The sequence below is a fragment of the Bombus affinis genome, chromosome 7 (assembly GCF_024516045.1).
Source record: "Bombus affinis isolate iyBomAffi1 chromosome 7, iyBomAffi1.2, whole genome shotgun sequence".
Classification (NCBI taxonomy): Eukaryota; Metazoa; Arthropoda; class Insecta; order Hymenoptera; family Apidae; genus Bombus; species Bombus affinis.
The window spans coordinates 14,719,630-14,745,198 of record NC_066350.1 but is presented as its reverse complement, the minus strand read 5'-3'; the positions used below and the strand labels follow the sequence as shown (position 1 = coordinate 14,745,198).

The following is a 25,569-nucleotide window of genomic DNA, read 5'->3' as shown; positions in this document are numbered from 1 at the left end:
GCAAAAATATCGCGTTCTTGCAAAAATAAATTCATACATTTGCAAAGAATGTATTGATTCTTACTTTGATTAAAAAATTGTCCCTTTAAGACAAACTGCATTGTTTGAAAGGATCACTGGTATTCACTAGAAGGGATATCGAAACAGGCCATTGGTAAAAACAACGTTTATTGTCGTACATACATACACAGATACACAACTCAGACGTTAACATCGATAAACAATACATTCATTTGTTACTAATGAGAACGTTCATGAACCGATGATCAGGTGTGCAAAAGTAGATCTCGTTCCGTTCGTTCGATCACATTCATGCCTGAGCAACCGATTTTTCGAAATAAAATTTGTGGAAAGCGGCGAATAACGTTTCCCTCAACATGCACACGCACAAAATATGTATAAACAATTAACGTCTACGTTCGCGTTCGAACGTACATTCGAAAATAACTGCACATCATATCTATGTTCGGCAGTGTGACACGAGAGATTGGTCTAAAAATGAACATCCATCGATTCGGTAAATTCACATACACGCTTTCTACACGTGTATCTGGCAACGACAACAGTCCTCGAGCGTTTTATCGGTGATGGATGATTGTTCTACCGATTTACCGTATACAACTACAGTTATTGTCATAAAAAACCGTTCGTTATTTTTTTTTCACCACAAAACGATGTATATCGATGCGTTTGACATAAACACACATGTGTGAACGATAACATTTATAATCCTAAAGGTTGTGCGTGTACTTTTCTACACGATAGAAGCGTCGCTGACCATTTCTCGCATTGGAGATGAAAAAGAATATAAAAACATTGTCTATGAATCGAAAATATGAATATTTAACGTAAAACATAACGAGCGTTAGTTAAGATAAAATGGACTCTTGTTTTCAAAGATATTTTTACTTCCTGCCTTTCCCTCATTTTTTCCCTCTTAGCTCCTTTTCTTTAATCCCTGTTCTCGTTTAATCCCCGTGAAAGGTGATTTGTACTCTTCCGTACATACGAAACAGCCGATTGTTTACGAGTTACAGATCACTATCACTAGGAAAACGAACATTAATCCTACGCAGTTTAATCGCGAGTGTTGTCGCAGCGATGTGACGCTATTCTGAACGCTCAGTTGAGTCGGTGTAGAATGCGCTGGCGCAGGTGCAGGTGCCGGATATGATGAAACTTTCGATTTTTTCATTGTGACATCCGTCAACGTGTTCGAACTGTTTCTCCTTAACATCGGCTTTGCGTGACCCATATTTCCATTTTTCGACAACGAACCACCTTCTCGTCCGAATTCATGGTTCCCTGTTCTGTCCATTTGCTTCTTCGTGCCGTACTTGTCTAAGAAGTCCGTGTTGTAGCGAATAGGTATCGACGTGGTTCGCGTCAAATGCAACTCTGTAACCATTTTATTTTCATATCATTTGTCAACGATGTACAGAATTTGATTTACGAAACTGTATATTTATTTATGAAAGAGCAAAAAATGTAACGATTTAGGTATCGCGTCCGCACATTTCGATCAAACATATGTTGTACGTGTCCGATTGAACGAGTTACCGAAAAAAAGAAAAAAAAGCAACGCGTTTACATCGATCTTCTAACGGGAGGAATTAAATTTCCGATCATATTCCGATGATATAAACGAAGAATACTTTGAAGAATATACGGTTATGATCTTTTAAAATCTTTAAGCTTCTGCAAGCTTTTGCCTTTACAACTCCCTTAGCCTAGCACATGGAGGCGAACCGATATCGGTTTATATATGAGGAACATATATCAACGAATATAATTGCTTTCCGTGGCTACGTGTCAGAGAAAGCCGCGGTAAAGTTTTTCAAGCGTGAACAGCGCAAAGCTAACTATATATATTTCTTCTTCTTAATAAGTTAAATAAATAGTGTTATTTTTTTAATGCTAGATGTAGCTATCAATGTATCGTTCGATTCTATTAAATATGTTTTTCTTATACCTTCGAAACAATCGTGGAAAAGATCTTTCTCCGGTGAAAATAATTTGCTATTATTTTAAACGAAGAAGAATCCTCTAGCGTTAAATATGTGTCTATGTAGAATTAATATAAAATTTCGAAAAGATTGATCGAACTAGTGTATTTTCATCAAAATATTTCAAATTTATCAAGTGGGTAGACTTTGATAACTGACTGTATCTATGAAGCGATATAGTAATCGAGTGTGAAAAGATTACCTTGTAGTCTTATCGTTCCTTCGGCCTTGCCAAGCAAATTTTCCGCCGAGCAGCTGTAACTACCGAAGTCGTCCCTATTCAGTCTCCTGATGGTCAAGTTCAACTGATACGCATAATCGTTCAACGGAATCTCCGTTAGATCATGTTTCTCGTCCGACAGTAATTTCATACCTATAACAATCGTCCGTCGTAAGATTGGTTTAATATTATCCGTCCAAACAGTAAACGGTAACGATCCCATTCGGATCAATATCTTTAGTGTTTATATTATCGGTCTACGTCTGACAGATGTAAGAGCAATATCTTTCCTTTTATAGTAACAATCGTTTGACGATGTTTCCGCGCTTATTATCAAAAGATTTTTTGTTAAATGATTATAAAGTTATTAAACAACGATAAAAAGGTAAAAATAGCGGAAAAGAAGAGAAAAAGGAGAAGAGAACTTGAAGTACATACTAATTTTCACTCCTGATTTTCAAACTTCAAACATGAATAACTTAAAGCTTGTCTAACTAAAACTTCTGAATCCTGGCTCTCTAGTACCCGACTGTAATTCTGGTTTATCTCGAATCGATCGAATCTGAGCTATTTGAATTTGCTGAGAATGATGGTCAGCGTAACATATCTGAAAAAGCCGGTATATTATGTATGTATATATATATATTTGTCTGAATGGAACCATGCTGTTACTGCTCTGACTCTGAATAGATAATACAAACCAACCTATATAACCATTAACATTGATTGGAGGATAGACGATAGAATTCGCATAACAAGACGCGGGATAATGGCCACACTGAGAACGATATTGAGAAATAACACGTGAGATTCAATATTATAATGCTCACCATTCTCCCTGTACCATGTATTCAGAGCTTTCGGCCAGGACTCGACGTAGCAATGAAGAACGACGTCGCTGTTAACAGGTGCCGCTACTAATTGGTTCGAGACTTTAATCAGCGGTTTAACTGCATCGGAGAAAACTATAATTAATCACTGGAAGTTTCTTCGTCGAGGTGCCCGCCAATTTAACAGGCCCGCCACTTCACTTACATCGTACGTTCACGTAATATCGTTTGCTGACCGTTGGCGGCACGCCGTTCGAGGCGATGCAAAGGTAAGAGCCCATCTCCTGCCGCAGAATGCCCGTCAGATGAAGTTGCTCCCCTTCGTACGACTTTACTGCGTCAAGCATTATCAACGGGTCATATGAAACGTCGGGTCAGACTCTCTAGGCACATATATGTTATATCGATATTCCTATTCTATTTTACTGCCGTCGTTTAGACGGTAATTTTACCCTATTCCAACGATTGTAAAGTTTCCTTCAGGAATCCTATTGATATTTCTATTCTAAATCCTTAGAAGCCTGGAAGGATATTTCAAAGATATTGTACCTCACATGTAATTTTCATGTTTCTACTTTATGTCGAAATGGATTGGATGCAATTTTCTGAACATTATTTGACTTTGCCGTTTACGGCAATTCATATTCTTGTAAATACGATTAAAGAAATAGGATTTAAGAAATTTGTTTTACTTCTTTAATATTATAAAAAAACTATATCATGGATATTTTATGCTCTTCTATGTATTACGTGTATTTTTGCATCATTAAATTCTTTTATGTTATATTTAAATGTCTATTTATAACGTTAGCTATGATAAACAAATCGAAATATAAATAAAATTCTTTACATGTTCCTACAAGCACAACGTCTTTCTATGATATATGTAGTATCGTAGAAAAGGGCTTAAGAAAAACGTCTAGTTAACCATAAACAATGTCGCGAGGCGCCGTCGGGTCCATCAATGTGTCGTCGGTCCTTCAAGTGAATAGTTTCGTAGAAAAGGCCTACGTGACCCTGGCCACGGGCCTTCGCGGAACACATGCGTGGTGGGGCTAAGGAAAGACAAAGGGATGCTAGCCCATGGGGTATTAGTCGCGAAATCGTACAGTGTAAGTTGAGAAGTCAGAGAGAGAGTGAGTGCAGAAGCCGGAGAGTGTGAATAGAGGAGCCGGAGAGTATGAATTGGGAAGTTGAGAGCCAAATATGATAATAAGACGTACGACAATATTGTAATCAGTTCGTTATATTGAATATTACTTGTTAAACCAAAACATCATTACTTGTCCTTACTCTAAGACCCATTAAGTTACCACATATATATACAGCATAAGGATGAACATTACCCTCATTATGAAGTTAATTCCATTCTTTCTCAATAATTTCAAAATAATTCGTTTATAGACTATTATATTTTGTCCTTTTGAAAATTTCCCAACAGGTCATATTACGTACCTGTTGTATACGAATCTTATCCCGTTTTAATATTCCGTATAACATTTTTATTGCGGTTTCCGGGCAACGTAACGTATGGGGAACGACGGTGGATCCGAATTGAGCTCATTAAGGAAGCCGAAACAACGTGAATACTCCCCTATGATGCGTTTTACGGAAAGATCGTCGAAACGCCGGCACGATATAGATTCTGAGTGGTAGACACTTTTGCGGCGCAATGTACACAGCGAATATTGCAATCGGGTATGCGAATCGATGGGGTCGGCGAAGAGGAAATATATGTAAAGTCAACATCCATCACTCACTGTTAGAAAGGCTAATCGGCTGGTTGATTTTCTGCGGAACGCGATGGACCAGACAGGATCGCGCTTTCACGTTGATACGTTCAACGAATATCTCGTTGCGTGGAACGGAACTGCATTGAAATACTCGAGGCACATTACACTTATGTACTTATTCATGTATGCATCTTTTTTATAAGCACCGGGAACAAGATTTAATTCATGCAAATCAGACGCTTTTAACTGCCTAATAATAAAAATACATATTGATTCTCTTTAAAACGATCATGACTCCGTTATTGTTGAAAAGTTTGCTGTGTTTCCTAATATTCGTGATTTATGAAGGAAATAACAAATAGTATTGTTCGTTACTTTTGCTTTTAACAGATTTGTTAAAAGCTTCCTTTAATCTACTGTCAGTTTTGCAAACAGTAAAGTTTAAATAAATTTCCGGCATTATAGAACATTTCGATTCGAAATTATTTTAATACAGCGTAAGAATTTCTTTAATCGCAGCTAGAATAATAGAAATATTCAAAAGTATCTTCTTCTAAAAGTGTATATCTATAATATCAAATGTTCATCCGTTTCCAATGAAAAATCCAAGTTTTTAATAATCTACGCGATCAAAGATAAAAATCATCGGTGATGTCGGACCTAAAGCTTGCTCGAATCACTGATCGATCAAGATCATTCAAATTAGTAGTATCGTCGGTATAAACTGTCAGAAATAATTCTGGAAAATGTTACCTCGTTGAACACCATGCTCCGTTCGAAGAGTGATATTTCGTCCATCTTCTCGTCGCCAAGTGACCACAGGTTTCGGTGTTCCTGTGGCGCGACAACGTAGTCGCAGATCACTGTTCTCTTTCGCCGTTAGGAGATCGGCCGAATCGTCCAAATCCATGATATCGGGCGGTATCACTACCTTCATGTGACCAATCTACGCAAAGATCGTTACAGACTATACCGTTACAGACTCGTATACCACCATTTGTCTGTACGTGGAGAAGTCTAGTCTGACCCATACTGTCCCAACCTACTCTTCCCCGTTTCTCCCTCGAAACATTTAAATCAAGCTTAACTCGCGGATTCAAACCTCAACAAATACGGCTGTTCCAACATTGAGACTTCCCTTTAATCTAGGTTTATCATCGGAAAAAATATATATACGATATATACCAGTTGACCAATCGTAACGATAACACTGAAAACACAATGAAACGAATCGTCTCATATTTTATATCCGCTTCGTTTTATTTCGCGTGTTTTCGGTCGGCCTTTCGCGACGAAATTTTATATTCAATTTTGTCGATTTTATCAATGGCTATCCCTTCGATAGTAATATTTTCGACGTGTCAACCGTGTTAGCTCCAATCGACGGTAATGCAACAAACGTTATCTATTAACTCGTCTCCCTTCGTCCGTATTGTATCGTATATACGATATCGAGACGATTTAATAAAATCAACATACAAAAATAATAATCATTTGTAATATATCACGTATATAGATACATATATCTACTTTTAGGTAGAAGCAAAATATAGAACCGAGTACGCTGGTTTAATAATAATCAGATGAACGTACGAAGATGAACGTACGTACTAACCTGACTCCTCATAGGATCCGTATTAACTTGACACATGTACGTGCCAGAGTCGTTCGGTTGGACGTTGGTCACGTGCAGTTTCCACGTGTTATGTCCATTGTGAGTGACAGACAACCGTGGGTTTTGAGCGACCATGTGCGTATGAATGGCCAGGATAGCTTTCGAGTCGGACTTCATCCAAGCGACCTGCATAATACAATCACGGAGCATGAATGTTCTCGCAGTTTCAGCAACCGATTATAAACCGCAACTCGCTGCCCACATTACTTACACTGCTCACCCCCTTATAATACCGTCGTTTTAGAATTAGTTTGTTATGAATGATGTATCTTGTTCTGCCTAGTCAGTAACATAGCGAATAGCGTGCATACATATATATATGTATATCTATATGTACATTCTCGCTTGTAATACATTCTCCGGTTCAATAAGGTTCACGTGGGCGAACCCTGCAATAAGAATAATGCGTTCCTCGCTCGAATGTACCAAGACTGATTACTGGAGTTGTAAATGCCGCCGCTTTACTGTCTATTGAACGTTCCTAGGTATTACCTTGGTTACTTTCTTGATTAGGCAGTTAAACCTACCCGGTTAGAACGGCCAAGGCATTCTTCGTTTCAAGGTATTCTTCTTATTACGCCTTTTCTTTGCCTTTCTTTCGGACCTTGCACTCGTTTACGAGGTATGAATAATAAATTTCGAAAGAAACGTTCCTCGTTGGACGAGTGTTCCAGTGGGTCGAAGGCAGGAAATACGGAATACGAATGGATAGAATTCTGTTTAACATACCTTTTTTTCTGTTGGCGTTGTCCCTGGTATGGTCACACGTGAACAAAAAAATAAACATGAAAAAAGGGGGAAATTACGGTAGGAAAAAATGCAGATAATTTACCTTTCGTAAGCTGTTACGTTAAGATAAAAGAATATTATTTACACGCACGCGAATTATATATTTCAAGCGATATATGAGAACAAGTTTCTCCCTGCGCGAACGTAAAATGTTCTCTCCGATTTCCTTCTGCATTCATGAATTCCGACATAAATGCGCCCGTTAAGACTCGGAACGTAAATATTATACCGCAATAAGAAAGCAACTGGAGAAAAAAGAGTCGTATTACGGCGTAATTCAACTCTTATTTTCCATTTGTTGCTCCCTGGAAACGAACAATGTCGAAATTAAAGGAACGTATTCTGCGGTTGTCTCGTGAAGGAAAAAAGGAAAATGAAACGATAGGGTAACGTTAGACGAATTTCGCTAACTAAACGAGCATCAATCGCGATCTGCTCGTTGTATGAGTTTGAAATTTCGTTTGTACGTTCACCACCCCCTTCCACTCCCCAATGAAGCGTAATTATTTACTAGAGTATCCTGACGCGAGTGAATGAACACTGTTATTGGATTCCAGGATTCAAATTCCGATCGGTGATCGTACTTCCCCGTTTGGTCCCGTTTGTACGAACATACGTCCTGCGTGCTCGATCTGTCGTATTTCAAACGACGGTTCTATTGAACGGGTGAAAGGGATTTTAAATCGGTAGAACAAAAGCGGCGTTTTGATCGAGCGGCAATGGAATTTAAGGTGTGCATAAATAACGCTGATGGACCGTTCTGCCCGACAGAATAATTCTACGTGTTGGCGGGAAAAAATTTTTTTTCTCTCTACGCAAACAATAAGCGATCGAATGGTGGCTTTACGCGTATGGCATCTGTTATATCTCACGCGTTTAGAATGACATTGAATCGTCGAATACATACATCTCGCGTTTTCGATGGTTCTCTAAAACGTACGCCGATCGATGCCCCGATCGTTTAGAGTAATTACTTTTGTCGCATCGTTTCTCCGCTGAATTTGAACAAATCTTCATCTCTATACGTTTGTGACACGCCGTCAAATATTATGGTATACGCAGAATCTGTGAAATTGAAGCTTTCGTAATTAAAATTATCCTTACCGATTTTTATCCCTTTTTCAGCAGAGAAAAAGGTATACCGTAGCATGTTTATTTTTTGTTTCATGGATTTCCATTTTATTTTAACAGAATATTCATCGTGTTACGTATAACCATCGTGACTGTTTTCTATAATGTTTTACCGAAAAAATTGTATCCAGTCAAATTACGAAGTTGGAAATTAAGTTGAAATAAAAGTGTTATTAACAAGAACAGAAGAAATAGATCCGCTCGCTTGGTGAGAAACAATTAAAAAAAAAAAAAAAAGTTATTTCTGTAAAACCGGTCAATTTTCATTCCGCAATAAATCAGAGTACAGATCGTTTTCAACGATATCGATTTTATCATGTTACGAGTCTGACTACTAGAATTTATCTAAAATATCAACAAAATTCGCCAAGGGTTGTTTTCGTTATGGCCTCTTCAAACGTGTTTTTTTCCATTTTTTATATTCGACACGATAAATTGTTTTGCATCGCGATATTTCGCTTTCCCTACGAAAAATCTCATATAGAGTTATTGCACTTTTAAAACAGAAGCAAATGCTGCGAAGGGAAGAGAAAGGGAAAGGATACGGTACTCTTGGACTGGTAGAAATCAGACCCATTCACGTTGTACGGTATATTAGCGACTCTGATTTATGTCTCTTCTTTCGAGCTTCCTTTCTTTTCTCCGGATACTCGCCTGCTCGCTGTAACATTCGAATTCCCTATGCTTCCACTTCTTCTACTTCTTTTTCTTCTTCTTCTTTCTCCGCTTCTCCTTTTTCTTTTCCTCCACTCTCTTGTGTCCTTTTCTATCCCTCGAATCCGGCAGGACGAAATCCTCTGAACACCCGCCAAGAGCGTTTCATCTCGCGATAGAAGCGATTGTCGATTCGAGCGCGCAATCAAACTTGGACTTCTTCTCGAAAGTGAATTACTCGGCAGGTCTGTCCCGCGTGGGGCTCTGGACAGAAGTCTGGATGTGGACTGACGAAAGTGCAAACCTACGTGCTTTACCATAATCGACATCATACGTGTCTATTTCAACTGTATTCGCCATTTACGTATGCCCCGTTGATTTCTTTTACGTACAAACATGTATAAAGTAGAGATATCAGGGAACCTTTGTAAATATTATACTCTGTTAATCAGCTTGGTTACGCAACGATAACTACGTTGTTCGATTTGACACGATCGCGTTTCGAGTCGTGACCAAACATTTACGGAAATACGATTTAAGTCATTACTTACGATTTTGAAGCGTTGATCCTAATCGACTTATTAATTACACCGACACGTGAATGCAATTACCTTGTAAGATTGAAGATGATTAACGACGCAGGTGAAGGAGACGTCACGACCTTGAATGACCGTATGGTTCTCCAGAAGTGCTAGAAATTCTGGCTGGATCTCGGACTTTGGCATCGCTTGACCTAGGCCAAGGGGAATTATACCGGGTATAATTAACGATCGTGGGATTAATGATCCAGCAACGTTACATCTAATTAATTTTAAACGTTACGCTCCTCGAACGAAAACAATGTGCTTCAACGGGAGAATGCATCGTAGCGTTCGGATAACAGTCACGAATTCTACAATTTCATTGGACGTTTGCCTTTCTCCATATATTCTGTCGGGCTCGATATTGATTTCTTTAATCTTTTACATCTCTCTTAACACGACCAGCTTAATCTAGCTCGTCATGCATATCGCTCCTCTATAGATTCATAGCGAGTGTACGAGGCAAAGTTATGGGGCAATAATTCTTTTTCCACTGAGCTATTCAGATTTAGTTTCTCTTCTTCGTTCAACGAGCTTTTTGTCCGTAGAGGTACGCGTGTGACGCGTGTCGTCTGAACATCGCATCGGCGGGAAATGGAAGAAACGAAAGAAAAAAAGACAAGGAAGACCAGGGTGTCGCGTAGAGAAATGTTTATTAACTATATCAGAGTAAATTATATCAGAGCGTCGCAGCCTCTGACACCTTATTAAATAATAAACGTTCCCTGCGGTGAGACGCGCGGGAAAGATGAATTTGAAGAGAGCGTTATGCCTTTGTCACGCGTTACCGGACGATGAAACGAGAAATTAGATATTAAACGAATATTTCGGGAGAAACTAGAGGACGGAGTAACGTTTAGCCGAGCTTCGCTCTTGTAATTTCTGCTTCGCGTTCACCTTGCGAACGGGAATGCTTTTACGGAAGCTCTGGAGACTTCCGATAGTGCTTTTAGGAGCATTTTATTTGATTCTTACCGAAAAGTGGAGCAAAGAAACACGGAGAGAAGGAAAAGTAGCTACGGCACGATGCTATTACGATACAAGAGATTCGTTCGTATCATTTTGTACGGATTAAAAAACTTGTAACTTTTGCGCCCCGTGTTCCGACCAATTCAAACTTGTTCTTCTACGCCTCTTCTCGCCGCTACGATTGGATGAAGAGTGCTACTTCTGATTCTAAGGAGAGAGAGAATATCTCATTTGATTCTTACCGAAACTCGAATACAGGAAGGCAGCAAGGAAGAAGCAGAGAACAATGTCCCGCGATGCCATACCACAGAGCAAGGCCATACGCCATACGTACTGCAACAAAAATGATTTATTCGTTTTTTGGACGAAAGGCGATCTTTCGGAATTACTATATTTATCTTGCTAACGTAAAAATCTTCATCTAACCTGTTTTTTGGTGATATAAAAAGTACAAGAACGCCAAAAAGTTTTAATGAACCTATTAACCGAGAAAGGGGGAGCGAATTAACTCGTTATTCAGATCCCAGTCTCTTGAAAATATGACGAGTTCTCTATTTATAAATATCCTATTGTTTAATACGTTTTAATACTATCGTTTCATACTTATCACTTTAATATATAAATTATATCATATTTACATTTGCAAAGATTAAAATTAAACTAATTGGAATTAACTTGATTTGGTCGATTTTTAATTATAGAAATTTTTGGTTAAGGAACGATCCGATTGAAATATCAACCATCGATCAGTTCATAAACGATTATAATGGAATTTGATACGAATTTAATTTAGGTTACCTAGTTTTACATGATTTTTAAACTGCAGTAAATTCTATTAACCGAAGATAATATTTCTCAGTAACGGATGCTCCTTTCCATTTTAAATATATACATATTTTATTGTATCAGTGTTCAGGTATTCTTTCCTTTTAGCGTTTAATGAGCGTTAAATAACGAGCGTTAATGAGCGAAATAAAATACGACATAATTGAAAAACTTTAAGATGGTATAAATGCAACAGATTTAGCAAAAGTAAATGATATTGGGAAAACCAAAATCGCAAGGATTATAAAACAAAAACATGATATCGATAATCATCCAAAGCTCGTACATTCCTCTGACGTTGACAACGGTAGGACAACCTTAAATTTACCAATTTGACGAAATAGTTTCGTTGAAATAAGGACAATAACAACGACGATTTTACACGAGTGGAAACGATATTTCTCAAGCCGAAGCATCCGCGATATTCGAAAAAGCGCTCGGATGATTCGAAGTACAAGAAAATTATGGCTCTATACGTTTACCTATAATACGTTGAAACGATTATGTGACTTAGCAGCCAAAAAAGATATGGAATGCATCGGTATTTAAAGAAACTATCGATTAATCTTAATCTGTATTTGAATAAATGTCATTTCATATGAGAAAAGTGATTTTATTCTGTGATTCGAAAGTTCCATTATCCGAACAGTTTTGTTTCCCTATTAGCTCGGATAAGAGCTCTGCTGTATTTAAATGCAGTTTGTATTCGTCATTAATGGAATTTACCTAAATAAATATAAATGATAATAAATATAAGACATAAGTATAAATAAAGACATAGTACTTCAGAATCACGCCCGATTTAATTACATCAATTGATTCGGTTAACAAACACAATAGCTTATTACGAGAATCTATCGAATTCTCTGACTCAGCCATAGTCTACCGCGATTACCATAACTTCCTGGTCCCTCGTGAGAGAGCATACAGAAACATACAATATACCAATATACGGCAATCGGTGGGAAAAGAGACAGTGAAGAAAAGACGCATAATGCTTTGGTCGGTAAGGCGAAGTAAAGAATTTCGCATGGCCGTTCATGGGCCCGGGTTTGACGGGGTGGCACGGGGTCAAGCTGAATCGCGTGAATATTAACTCGACAGTTGGTCGCCACATAAACGCCAACCGTTGATATATCCCATCCTCACCCTCCTGCAGCCAGCACCGCAATAATACTCGAATAGTGGGTGACTGCCGCCTCTGCTCTTCCCTTTTCAGCCGCTACCCTTCGCCGAGTATCCTCCGCGACCCCACTACGAGCCGAGGCGAAGCGAGGCCCGCGCGAAATACGCACACTCGCGCGACTAAAGGCCGGTCAAATGAAAATTTCGCTCGTGCCGAAGCCTGGCCTTTATGACTTCGGGCCACGTTCTCTTTGCATCGCCGAAAATTACGCCGCGACTGCGGTATTTAACTTAAATAACCATCCCCCTATCCCCTCTTTCAACCGACAATTTCAAGAGACAAAGACAGACAAAGGGTGAGTTTGGGAGGGATAGAGACCCTCGGCAGAGCATGATACGCATTTAATATCTTTCAAGGTTCGATGACCGGTCCAGTTGTCCGATCCAGTTGTCCGGAAAGAAAGGCTACTGGGATACATATCCGGAAGTTATATAGAGAGGATAAAAAGCTCGTTAAGTGGCTGACATTATGATATAGGTACCTACATGAATGTATAATGTAGAATCGTTTATAGAGCGAGTGTTATTAACACCCCCAAGATGAATATTATCGCAGACTTTAACACGCCTGGTACCGCGCCGTTTTCGCGAATGTTTTAGTTCAAGTTTTATCTATCAATGATAGCGCGCGTTGGTTTTTATTATATATGAATAGGTGAGGAATCGCTATTTTATTATTAGCTCTAAAATTCGGTTTGTTATTTATGGAATTACGCGTTTCGTGTTTAGCGTAACAGAGTAAGATGCTCGAAAAATCCCCACGCATCGAGGGTGTTAATATTGTCTGAAATATTAAAAGAAATATTTTCATGCATATCGGAAACATAGGACAGATGGGGTCAAGGAGCGGGTGCGTCAATGTCAAATTCAGCGGCACGCGTATATTTGACGAAATCATGGAAAGAAGCAAACGAATGTGCGCGAGCTAGAAAGTACGAAGTTAAACCTCTAAAAATTCGCCCGCGCTTTTCCTCGTACGTAACTCGGACCGACGAAAATTACGGCAGCGCCGACGCTGTGAACCACGACGGCCGACATGCATACATATTCCCGTTAAACAGTCCTGCGAAAGTGCATCGCGTTTCACTGGACTGCTGCTTTTTAGGCGGATATACGAGGCAGTCGAGTGGTGGCCATCAGCCGGCGACCGCTTTTTGTTGCCTCTTTTTCGTTGTTTTTACAATATTTACATGGGGACAACATCGTAACCATGACAGGAGAAAAAAGCTTTTAGCGATTACATTGTCGCGTGTTGATTCCGAGAAGGCGAATCGTTGCGAAGAAGGATGCTTCTGTGAGGTACTAAGCGCAATTAGCGATCGTCTCGCGGTTTCCAATGGAAGAAAGCGAAAGACGAGAAGAGTTTCAGAGCTGCAAAACTGGGCAATTAATCGAACTGAAAATTACGATCGTCTATCTGTTAGTAAATACGAATGTAATCGTAGTGTAGTCTGGGTAAACTTCAAACTTATACGCTTGTGTAAATATTATTCTGTCCCTTTTTTTAATTAGTTTGCATGAATCTTTTCATCGTTGCTTTTATGCGAACGCGTACAACATTGTACAAACCGACTCGGTTTTTATTGTAATCAGACTGAACAATTGTTTCGATTATTTGATAGTGGATTTCTGAGCATCTCGAGCTAGTATCGCAGTCGAGAATATGGAATCTAGGTGTTTTGAACGTTGCTATTTATCTGGAACGTGAATATAATTAAATGCAAAACAGTATCACGCGATCTTTTGAATGTCCGTCATTAGCTGTACCATAGCAAATTAAACATCGAAACACCAATTTCCGCGCAGAGCATACATTTGCACATCTATCCAAAGTGTATGCACAGAGTATTATAAACGCGCGCACGAGAATTGCATGCTGTATTACCGAGAGAATGAATAACAGGCAACGAGTGCCTCTCTGAGAGGTCCAATAAGCTGTTCTGTTGGTCACTTTTGACTCGAAGGAAACTGGACGTGGTTTGGCTAACCAAAAGCGTCTTTGATTCTCCATATAAAGTCCATCACTCTCTTCCTCCCTCCCACCCCTCAGCTTTTCTCTTGCTCTCGCTCTCTCTTTCTTCGTCTGAATATCACGGAAAATCTCTCCATGCACAATTACTACCGTATATCAACACCTTAATGTATTTTCCAACAGATACAAGCACATCAGAAGAGTTTAATACACCAAACGATACACGTACGCGCTTCATTGCATTCAAAATATCTTTGGACATAGAGAACGACGTTCGTTCAAAATTCGTTTCGTGACCCTTTCATACGTAATACGAAAATTAGGGCGAAAGAAGTCTCTAGAAGAGTTTGATTAATTTGGTCTTCATTAATTCTGAGTGGTATTTAAGCTGGACAACGTCCCCTAGATACGGTAAAAAATGTCTCACGCATGAGAACGACTGGGAGTTCCCTGATCGTAAAGTGCGTCCGGAAAGCTTCCAAGTCTGTTTGGGAGGCCTTAAACGTTGGAGTTTAACCGACACCCACAGCAGTACAAGAAAGAACGCCACGGTAAGAGAGTACCAAGATGTGTAGGCAAAAAGAAAGTAAGACGAGGGAGAGGGAAGAGAAAGGTAACTTCGGTTCTTCCACACACAGCAGCGGCTACGACTCGTCTTTTCTTTCGTTTCTTTTCGCCTCTTTGTCTAATACCCGTTCCTCTTACTCTTCTACTGGCTTTTCGCTGTTCTTCTCTGTCTTTTTTTTTTCTTTTCTTTCCCTCGCTATCCTGACTTCTGAAGCGCGAAAGGAAATAAGAGTCGCTCCATGGCATCGTCTATCCGTTCATTTTACCAGGTTTGCTGTCGGAGCTATTACTTACGAGTTTCCACTTTCTTCCCGTTTTCTCCTCTTTCCCTTATCCCTGGGCTCTTTCTCTCGTTCGTTCAGGTATCGTTCTACCGTACAGTTAAAAACCGTACACAGTTTTCGAGCACTCTCATCGAATTCCGTCGGCCGAAGCTCCTTAGGTTCGTCGAGCGCCAGTTCCTTTGCATTCAGCTAATCTTCTCACCGGATTTACTTCGTCGAGTTTCTCGTTTTTGCCAGCAAGAACAAGCAACCTCCGTCCTAACTAAGTGCCACGAATCTTTCCGCGGTGGAAAACCGGGAGAAAAGAAGAAAAACAAAACAGTGTCTCCTTTTACGGGTTCCTGAAGGATCGATTTTTGCGGTCGCCTTTTACTTGGAGAACAACCGTAGTTGAATTAGCAAGGGTCAAAAGGTCGGGCGGAGGATGAAGAGCCAGGGGTATCTGCAAAACCCGTCACAAAGTGTTACAAACTCGTAATTCAATTCGACTCGCAATTCGAGCAACTCCCGATAGATAATTCCTGCACTTTTGCACGACCAGCAACGTGCCTCCATTAGGCCAGTTTACATGGTACACTTGCTAGAGCTCCAGCTAAATACCACACTCAGACTATCCTGTGAATCAGGCATTTGGCTAATACGACTTAAGTAGGCATCTCGATCGATTTTAACGCCATCTGGGCATACCCATATATGTAACGCTCGATCGATGTGAAAGCTTTTGTTTAAGGCCAAGCAGGTGCGTTATAATCAAGCATTCGGATGATTATGAAATTTGCATAGAATACGACGAAGCGGTTGTTACATGCATAACCGATCCTTCTGATAAAAACGAAAATCGATTACATCCTTCCATCGCAACGAAGTGTACAAAAGATCTTAACGATTTGCCTTCTTTAAGTCGACCTATAATCCTTAATTGGGGAAATTTTTATTCCTTAAAAAGCCCCCGTACCCGGAATACGAGCAACAAAAGTTCTCTAGCATATTCATTTTCCCCTCTTGCCCAGTGATCTGGGAAAGTGCAACTGTGTAGTCCTCTCGAACGTGTTCCTTCCCATCTCCTAGGCTCGCCTTTTCGCTTCCTTTCTCCTTCCTTTTATCCCTCCATTTTCCCTACGCTGCCGGCTTTCTCCCTCTTCAACGCTCAGTGCTCGTTAATGTACCGAAAAGGTACAGGGAAATGGCGATTGACTATCGATGAGAGTCCGATCGTTGCCGGAGGATGCAAACAACTTTTCGGAGTTTCGACCGAACTCGATACGTATTTACATACGCGTTGGTTTAACGTTACTTGGAACCTGATTGTTCGCGATAAAAGGTACACGCGAGATCCTTATATTTAATCTACCGTGGCCGCCGGAGACAGCCGCTTTCGTCTTCGCGTATATTCGCTAGTAATCGTCCATCGAATTCGACTGGATCAGAAACGATCGATATCGCCACGAAATATGGATTCCAATTTGCATTGGAATTCCGATAGAACGTTTACTAAGCGTTTTAGCAAGCGATCAGTCTATTCGAACGATATGGATACTTGGGATTCTTTTCTCGAAAAAGTCAGCCAGTCTCGACTTTATTATCGATTAGCACGAGTTCATCCGCGATAAAAGTTCGGTGTCACTTAAGAGAACGTTTGAAATTCCTTGTATACGAGGGCGGAGAGCGGAGGATAACCGTGAAAGTTTCTATAAGCCATTAAACGGCACGGTCAATGGAAATCAGGAAAGTTCGATTCGATGATGTAGAGTCGTTCGACGAAAGCAGCGTCACACGTCCGAAAAGAAGAAAGACCTCGAACGTCCTCGAATCCTATATACCCTTTAATCTGTGCTAACACGAGTCACTACTGCGTAACACATGTGTCCAGAAATAACATTTTTTTTACCTGACTCGGAGGAGGGTGACACACAGCGGTACACCGGGAGAGGCACCCTTCATCGGCGAACTTCGATACTTCAAACTCTCGTCGGATTTCTGGGCAAACGTAATCGTGCTCCGATAGAGGCCGAGAGATCCATCAACTTCCTTTGTTGACGAAACAGGGTGCGATGATGTGAATCGTTAAAATTTTGCACGCGTGCATTGTCTCACGCGAGAAGTAATAATTAGCACTAGCAGGTAGCGTTAAAAAAAAAAAAAAAGGGAACGCGTAGAGTCAGGCCTTCCTAACTTTCGCACAGAGAAAATTCTCGCTTTATTAAATTTTCCTGGCAACCCGTTGATCCGAACGGATACTCAAAAGCAATTTTATCTTCATCCTCGTTACCATGCACGCGTTCGCACGCTCCTGCTAATAGCCAGACCGGTAATATTTCATTTTTGATGAGATATCGCGGGATTGTGGGTACGCGAACGGTGGCATCCGCGTTCCAGAAAACCATTCAATTGCCATCGTTTTCCTTCCGCGGAGGCATCTTTCCTTAATCATTTTCTTCTTCCCGTCTGCGTCCGTCGAAATCGAACGGGAAAGAAAGAAATGAAAAATGATTTCCCCCCGCGTGAAATCGGATCTTCGAATAGGTCTTACGTAGCCTAGGTATATATCGAGGCTTATCGATCGAACGTCTTCGAACTGGCTCCCACGGTATCCACGTAGCACCGCGGATCGTTCAACGAAACGCGGCAGAAGCACACGTAACGTACCACGAAATGGCAAATTGACTATCGATGAGCAGAGACTGCCACCAGAGTAATAGCCGCAGTTAGGTTTGCACGAGAATTCGAGTTTCTCCGCGTGCTGCTTTCTGTGCTGCTGCTGCTGCTGCTGCTGGGTTACCCTCTCCTATCCTATTCTCTGTCTCTTCTCTTCTCCCTCGAGTAGAACGACAGAACTTAAGGATTGTGGTTTAAACTGTCTGTAAAGTTGGCTGCACCTTGACTTCGCCTCCTATGGCTTTCTGAAGCAACGACAGGCCATAGTTCGAGACCCGCGTATGTACCCGCGATACTCGCTCCCCGAGACTTTCACGAACGATTCCACCCGGTTGCATATACCATGCCACCGTCATGGATATCAGCGGAACGTAGTGCGAAAATATTACAGCAGCTCCGGCTAGACGGGCACGAAAATTCACTTATGCACTTCCGTCATGCCGTAAATTGAATCGAGGGAAATGAGGCACACGACCACTGGACGGCAACGATATGGAAGAGTCTCGCCGATGCACTAGACGCGAATCCACCGATCGGGACCGATAGGAAAGTAAGTCAAACAAGATTGATAGAATTACGAACGAGCCAGGGATTTAAAGTCGTATATGCCGCCCCTAGGTCTGGCTGCCATGCGTCGCTGCCGATCTCTCCTTCCGGCGGTCGTGACTGTCCGTGGAATTTCGACCAAGAATTTCCAACATCGTGACATTGGGCTCCATAGCTCGGATGCACGGACTAGCATGGAAAATATCGGATGAATAGAGTTTAAGAATTGATGCTTCAATCTCGCCGAGAGAAGGGAGAACGGCGCTCGCTTGATGTAATGACACGTGTTGGTAAACCAGTCGTGTATTTGCGGTTTTCTAACGAGGGTCGTAATATCCATTGTGTCCGTATGTTTATTCTTTCTTGATGAATTCGTGAATAAATAAGCTCTCGGTGGCGAAAATGCGTTTTAAGCACGAAATATTCATATTGTTTGTTATTCACGGTCTAACTGCGTTAACATCAGTTTTTGTTCTATACTGTACACCGTTTTGTTCCGGTACGTTTTGCCTTGGAAAGTCGGAGCCTCGCTTCGTATTTTGTCATGGCGCCAAATGTTAGGTCTGACGCGTTCATTAATCACTCGAGATGAAGATGTCAATACGCAGGACGCGTTTCGTGTCAGTTGGATGCGTTCTTCCCGCTTTCCACGCTGAAATACTTGCACGCGTAGTGCTCTCTGACTGATCCCTGATGTTTATCAAGGAACAGTTTCCAAACTGCTGCGTAGGGGAACGTCGAACAATGACGATGTGTAAGCACGCGAACCGGTCAAGATGTACCAGAAACATCGTAGAGCTTCTAATCTCACTCGCACTGTGTTTCTCATAGATTCAATTATGACACTGGTTAGATTACTGTGCATGCATAGCGCTGTAAATTCTCTGAGAGTTCGAAGATCCTCCGACTCTCCGACTCTCCGTAGAGCCAAGTTATCTCCATAGGGAGAATCTTGCGGTCATTGTATCAAAGGATCGCTTACGGAAGAAAATGTTTACCCGCATCTTGTACTCTCTGTAGATCGATGGAAAATTATATTTCGATAATCGAGATAGCATTCGTCGTAGAAAAATAAATTTAAAATATAACTAACTAGATAATACCGACCAGATCTAAATAACGGAAAGCACAATCAGCACTGTTTGCAGTTGAATGAATTATTTAACGTTCGATATTATTCATCCAGATTGATTCGATCAATTTGTCGACGTATTAAAATTCGCGGAGATAATATTTACCAAATAACAAACTATCTGACGCTGCACGTTATGTCGTATATTATGTAGAAACGTGGTAATTCGACGTGTAGAAATGAATTGACAAAAATTGTATCGGTAGCAGAATTCTTGCGGTTAACGCTGGCTGTTCTTCGTCATCAAATATTTGTTACGCGCGTCATTTCAATGCCAGAATAATAGTTAAATCAATTCGTTTGTAACAAGTAATTAAGCAACGTTATATTAATATCAGACTGAATTGAGTGAATTATTGAAACGTGTGAAATTTATTCAGTCGCGTCATTGACACGTACGATAGAGAATTCCAATTTCTACGATCGAATTCCAAACTAGCTTCAGTCTAAAATAAAAACATGCAACAGCATGTATTCCCTGTTGTTTACGACTATCCTTAATTATATGTAAATTTGCTAGAGATTACAGCGATCAGAGATACAAGTTGGTGAATCAGGTCAGCTTCCCGAAGAGTAACGAAACAGGGTTTAGAGTAAATTAGCAAGAAAAAAGGCACATACGTAAAGAGGCTTAGAAGCGATAAACTTGGCACATAGTGCATCGCAGCACTTTGCAAGACCGCAAAATCCTTGTTTTCCTGCTTGCCATAAGTGGAGCCTAGGGATTTATCTAACATTCGAGCATCAAGTATGCTTCTACTCATGCGCTCTACCGATCCCCCGTGGTAATAAGACTCGATGGATTCGTAACAGGTTGCGGTTAGAGAGAAACTTATAGAAGATACGATGATTTCAGGTATTTTCATGCGGTAACTTGGCAACATTCGGGCATCAATTCGCATAGAGTCGATCGATCGAATTTTCATACATACAATGTGGTAAATTGATTTTAGCGAACATCAACCGTGGAAATAGGCCATTATGAATTCTAATACAATAATATGTCAAGTGCCGACCAAATTATTGGCAAAGCGGCTTCGCGCGAACGTAATGCAGTGCCGAAACAGCTACGAGTCATACTGACAGAATCCCCCGATAATTGCTAGGGAAACGAAATGAGCGAGAGTAAGAGACCCTTTGATGAAAAATTTCTAATAAAAAAAAATGTGCTAGGCGAATTCGCAGAAACAAAGACTATCCTTCAAAGAAGGATGAAGCAGTCTGATTGTATTTTAATAAGCATTACGCGCGAATTGCTTTCAATCATAAACGTCTGCATCCTAAACAACAACTTAGCACTCGGATTTCGAAAGGATCAGACACGGAACCGAGCCCGAGGGATAAAGGAGCAATGGTGGAAAACGCGAAAGACGAAAACGAAAGAGTGAGAGACGCGAGTTATGCGCTACAAGCGGAACCAACACAGGAAGCTCATTAAGTTGCACCCCGCGGCTGAGCCGTGCACAGAGAGATACACCAGGTGCCCCTTTTACCCCCTTCAGTACGCTCGAAGAATCCCCACCTGTTTCGCCTGGTCTGTTGTTTGCCTGGATGCGCGACGCACGCCTTCTACGCATTCAGTGTCACCTTCGTTAGGCGACATTGAGAAAAAATTATGATAATGACGATCGTGCCCGAGGGAATTTCCGCACTGCGTTTTCTCCGAGATTCGAGTGCTTTCCTCTTCTCCCTCCCTCCCTCTCTCTCTCTCTCTCTCTCTCTCTCTCTCCCTCTCTCTGTGTTTTCCCTCGAATACCGGGCGAGACGACTCTATTCTGGCCTAGCGGCGAAACCCCGCCAAAGCATTCAACCGTTCTCTCCGGCTAAATAAAAAATTTCGAACAGCCACGATATAAATCCGTATCGCCAGCCACGGATTTCTATCTCTAGATAAATAACCTCTAAATGATTCGATTGGCAGAGCTGAGCGTAAAAAACACAAACGCGTAGAGATTTTTCTTTTTCTCTTTCACTTTCCCAGTTCTTTGTATTTTTATTTTCTCCGCTTTTTTCGGTACAAGAACATAGTCGCTCGAGTTTTCCGCGCCACATAGGAAGCTTGATATCAAGAAAAATTGTATTTCTCGTTGGTTAGAACCTAATTATACGTGCTTGTCGTTCTTACTCAATCAGACGCGATACGACTCTGTAATGCGAAATTTCACTATTTTCTTGCCCTTTCGTGGGGCGAAATTGAATTCGACTAGTTGCTCTCGCGTCTCAACTTCCGGCCAACTATCGTCACTTTACCCATGAAACCAGCTGCCTCGCTGAACCTCTACTTCCGTTGACTTCAATCTTTTCTTTTTTTATCTTCTCTCCAAGCCCACTCGACCAGCAACGCTTACAACTACAGGCAAGTATACGCGTCTCGATGATAAATCTGTACGGCTGACTAAGGGTGGGAAGAAGAAGAAGAAGAAGAGGTGTGACTATAATAATTACCGACATCCGTCGATATATTGAATAGCAGTCGATGGTGAAAGGTAATAGGGGCATACCAATAACATCTAACGGAGAACGGTATCATCAGTCAATCTACTGGCACGGCATGTTTATTACGGGCACGAGTTACTGTCGGTGGAACAAATGCCTCTACCAAACGGAAAGCCACTCTAGCCAAACCTGTCCATTATTCCTGTCGTTCACTTTCGTCACTTCCCCCCCCCCCCCCATATAACGTCCCTCGTCACGATGCAACGTGTGCCACGATGAAAGGGTGCAGAAACAAGCGCGCCACTGTTGAAATTAGAAGTGGATTGCAATAAGGCAGTTCGATTTTTACGGTGCACTGGGGAAAACCTCGTTGATTAAGCGCGGATTATCGTAGAGATTTGTTCCATTTTCTCTTCTCCTTCTTCTTCTTTTCCTTCTTCTTTTTTCGGTCATTTCCTTTTTCAAAATCCTTTCTTCGCTACAATTTCGCTTATCCCTGCGATATTCGTTTCTTGAATTTCTTTTATCGAGTACCCGAATCGGAACTTTTGAAAGACTTTATGTTTACACCAATGAACGTGATCGAATCGGAACAAACATCGTAGCGAAGCTCGATGAAACTAAAGCTCCCTTTAATTGGAGAATAACCATGAGCGTAGCCGATTCGAAAATAGGGAACAAAAGTAAAAAAGCGGTTTATCTTTTTACAACAGCTTTCAAAGCTTTTCACGTCATACGTTTTACGTTCTTTCTGTTTATAACTGATGAATCTTTTTTCTAATGGTCAGAAATTTTCCGCCCGCCCGTGTAATATCTACTCACCCCTGTGCAAATGCAATATCCCTGTAGTCACATTCTTATTCAATCCCCCTGGACTATGTCTAGTTTTTAATATATCTTCTGGACGTTTTCTTTTGTTCAAAGATAGAGCGAACGGTGAAATGTTAATAAAATGAGTTCAGTTTACAGAATGTATAACAACACCGGTTTACATACAAAAGCTATTACTGGCTAGAAGACTGGTTAGAAAAAAGGATAAGCATAGACGTGGATCAGAATACGTTAATGGCACCTGTTGTAAACTGAAGCTCATATTAAAACATCAACTATTTAAACTATTACGTTCCCATCTACTTTCACCCTTTAAGAAACGAAAAATTAACAATCGATACAAAAAAGTGTTAAAGTCGAAATCTATAAGATTCATTGATAGTATATTTAAAATCTGTTTGCGAATTATCCCTACAACTATCCGTCCAACTAATGTAAAACAAAAGAATTACATCGATGGTATTGCATATGTCGATTGAGAAATATCTAGGAATCCTCTATTTTGATTGCAGGGATAGGAGTAAGATATCTGTTTCGCGTACACATACGTACGAAGGAAATGAGATTTGCTATGCATAGAAAAATAAACTGAACCTTGTTTCCATTTCCTGTTACAACTATATAAAATCCAATAGGCGTTCAACAGGGTACATAACGGTATTCGAATGGTAGGGATTTATTCGTTTCCATAGAAATATCAAACTCTTCTGAATCCTGTTCCAATCTTCGCAATTAAATGAAAAATATGGTAAAAAGAAGGAGAACGGATAAAACAGAATACGACGCGATCATTAGCACCGTTAACGTGAACTCCTGAATTTCATAGATTTTCGAATTCCCTGTGCTAATTATTTCGAAAGTCGTTCCATTGCAACGCTACTTGATAGAGAGCGATAAAAAAAGGCGGGCGAAGAGAAACAGGATAACGGAAACATCGTAGCAGTTTTATTTAATTCAATCTTGAAAACTTTTAACTAAGGAAGACTTCGTAGACATCGCTTACTGCCACCCTTGCTTTCTCTCTCTATCCTTCTCCACCCTATACCATCATCGTCCCTTCTATTTCCCTATTCTCATTCTATCCCCCTTCCACATTCTCGGCCTCGCACTTCCACTATCATCGCGACATTGCCCGAATTTTGAACATTAGTTTGCGAACCATTTAGCACAACTACTCGGTGCTTGCGAGTGTAGTTCGAATCACAGCACATGCATCGGCGTGCAACTTAAACCGCAATACTTAGTACCGTAGTGCTCGCCGGTACAGTTATTGTACATTATGCTTGGCGAGTCTTCATCACTGTGGCAAAGCGTATAATAGCATTCGCGGGACATGCGCGAAGATAATTGGAAAAAGAATCGAGTACCGTACACATACAGCGAGGACGATAAGAGTAAAAACTGTAAAAGCTATGATGCCCATGGTACTCAACATGCAGAATTAGAAGATTGACTAGTTGAATAAGGTATGATCGATATTCTGTGACAGCTAATTTTATTGGAAAACTTCGTTCAACGAAACTTTTGCCATAATAAATACGCGTTGTATATTTAATAAAATACTCTCTTGTCTTTGAGGGATTTGTGATTATTCAGCGGTACAGATACTTGGAAATTAAGATCTTTCTTTTATCTTTAATTAATGATATTCTGTATAATGACACGCGTGTATATGACTTTTGCAATTTTTTAAGAAGATATAAAAGTGAACCAGCTTCGAATAAACCACGCAGTTCTTTTGATATAGGAAAAGAGCGCAATTTCACGTTACGCGTAATCCCTTAAAAGCAACTCTTATGTTAGTTAATTACCGTAAATGTAGCAGTTAGTACGTCTTTCTAGAAATATTAATTACCCCTCGCTACCGGTATATTAATTTTACCTAGCGAAAATAATATGTTCTTGGGGTTTCCAGATATTAAATATCATTGTAGAGTTTTAAAAAGTTATCGGGTAATTAATAAGAAGACGTAAATTATTATAAGAAATAAAATTTCAATTCTTCCTCCTTCGCGCTTTTTTCAACCTATTATTTAACGGCGCATATTGATTCGAATTCGGTATAAATTATCGAGCCATATTTGGATTTCTATATGCTTCTTCTCAGCATCTAATTTAGCATCTAATTTATTAAGGTAGTAGCTATATTATAAAAATAAAATTTAAAAAGTGTGTAATATTATCATGGCTGTTATGTTAAAATAACGTTTTCTTAATAAAAATTACACTTTCTCCTATAACAATTCGTAGTTTATAGTTTGAATAAAAAGTTGTATACCATCCGCGAAAATTTAACTATCAAACTTCTTTTTCGTATAAGTAGGAAAAAACGGTTTAAAATTGAAAAGAAAAATCACATTACTCACCGCGCTTAAACGCGTGACGAAATTTAATATTGGACGTTGTCAGCCAATGACACAATGATCTGAGGGCATAACTGTTGCTCTTCTCGAGATGATGCCCGAATCAAGCGTAGCACAAATGTCAAGATGTGGCGCGTACCGTACTAACGGGCAGACGGTGCACGACTGTGCGCTGAACACCCTCG

General features: G+C 40.4%; 1 protein-coding gene across 1 annotated transcript; it reads right to left on the bottom strand.

Annotated features, from left to right (window-relative positions):
• Positions 1 to 151: 151 nt before the first annotated feature.
• On the bottom strand, positions 152 to 25,569 carry LOC126918587 (lachesin-like). The gene is made up of 9 exons (XM_050726645.1): positions 25,388 to 25,569; positions 10,831 to 10,921; positions 9,650 to 9,771; positions 6,405 to 6,590; positions 5,543 to 5,735; positions 3,262 to 3,390; positions 3,057 to 3,176; positions 2,209 to 2,379; positions 152 to 1,398 (listed from the first exon to the last, which is right to left on the bottom strand). The coding sequence occupies exons 2-9, from the start codon at positions 10,907 to 10,909 to the stop codon at positions 1,025 to 1,027; spliced, it is 1,374 nt and encodes a 457-aa protein (XP_050582602.1). The 5' UTR covers positions 10,910 to 10,921; positions 25,388 to 25,569; the 3' UTR covers positions 152 to 1,024.

Coding starts and splice junctions, on each gene's coding strand:
- LOC126918587 (XM_050726645.1), bottom strand. CDS start 10,909: ATGGCCTTGCTCTGTGGTATGGCATCGCGGGACATTGTTCTCTGCTTC. Junction 5,736..6,404: donor CGGATCCTATGAGGAGTCAG/GTTAGTACGTAC, acceptor ATCTTTGCGTAG/ATTGGTCACATGAAGGTAGT. Junction 3,391..5,542: donor GGAGCATGGTGTTCAACGAG/GTAACATTTTCC, acceptor TGCTTGACGCAG/TAAAGTCGTACGAAGGGGAG.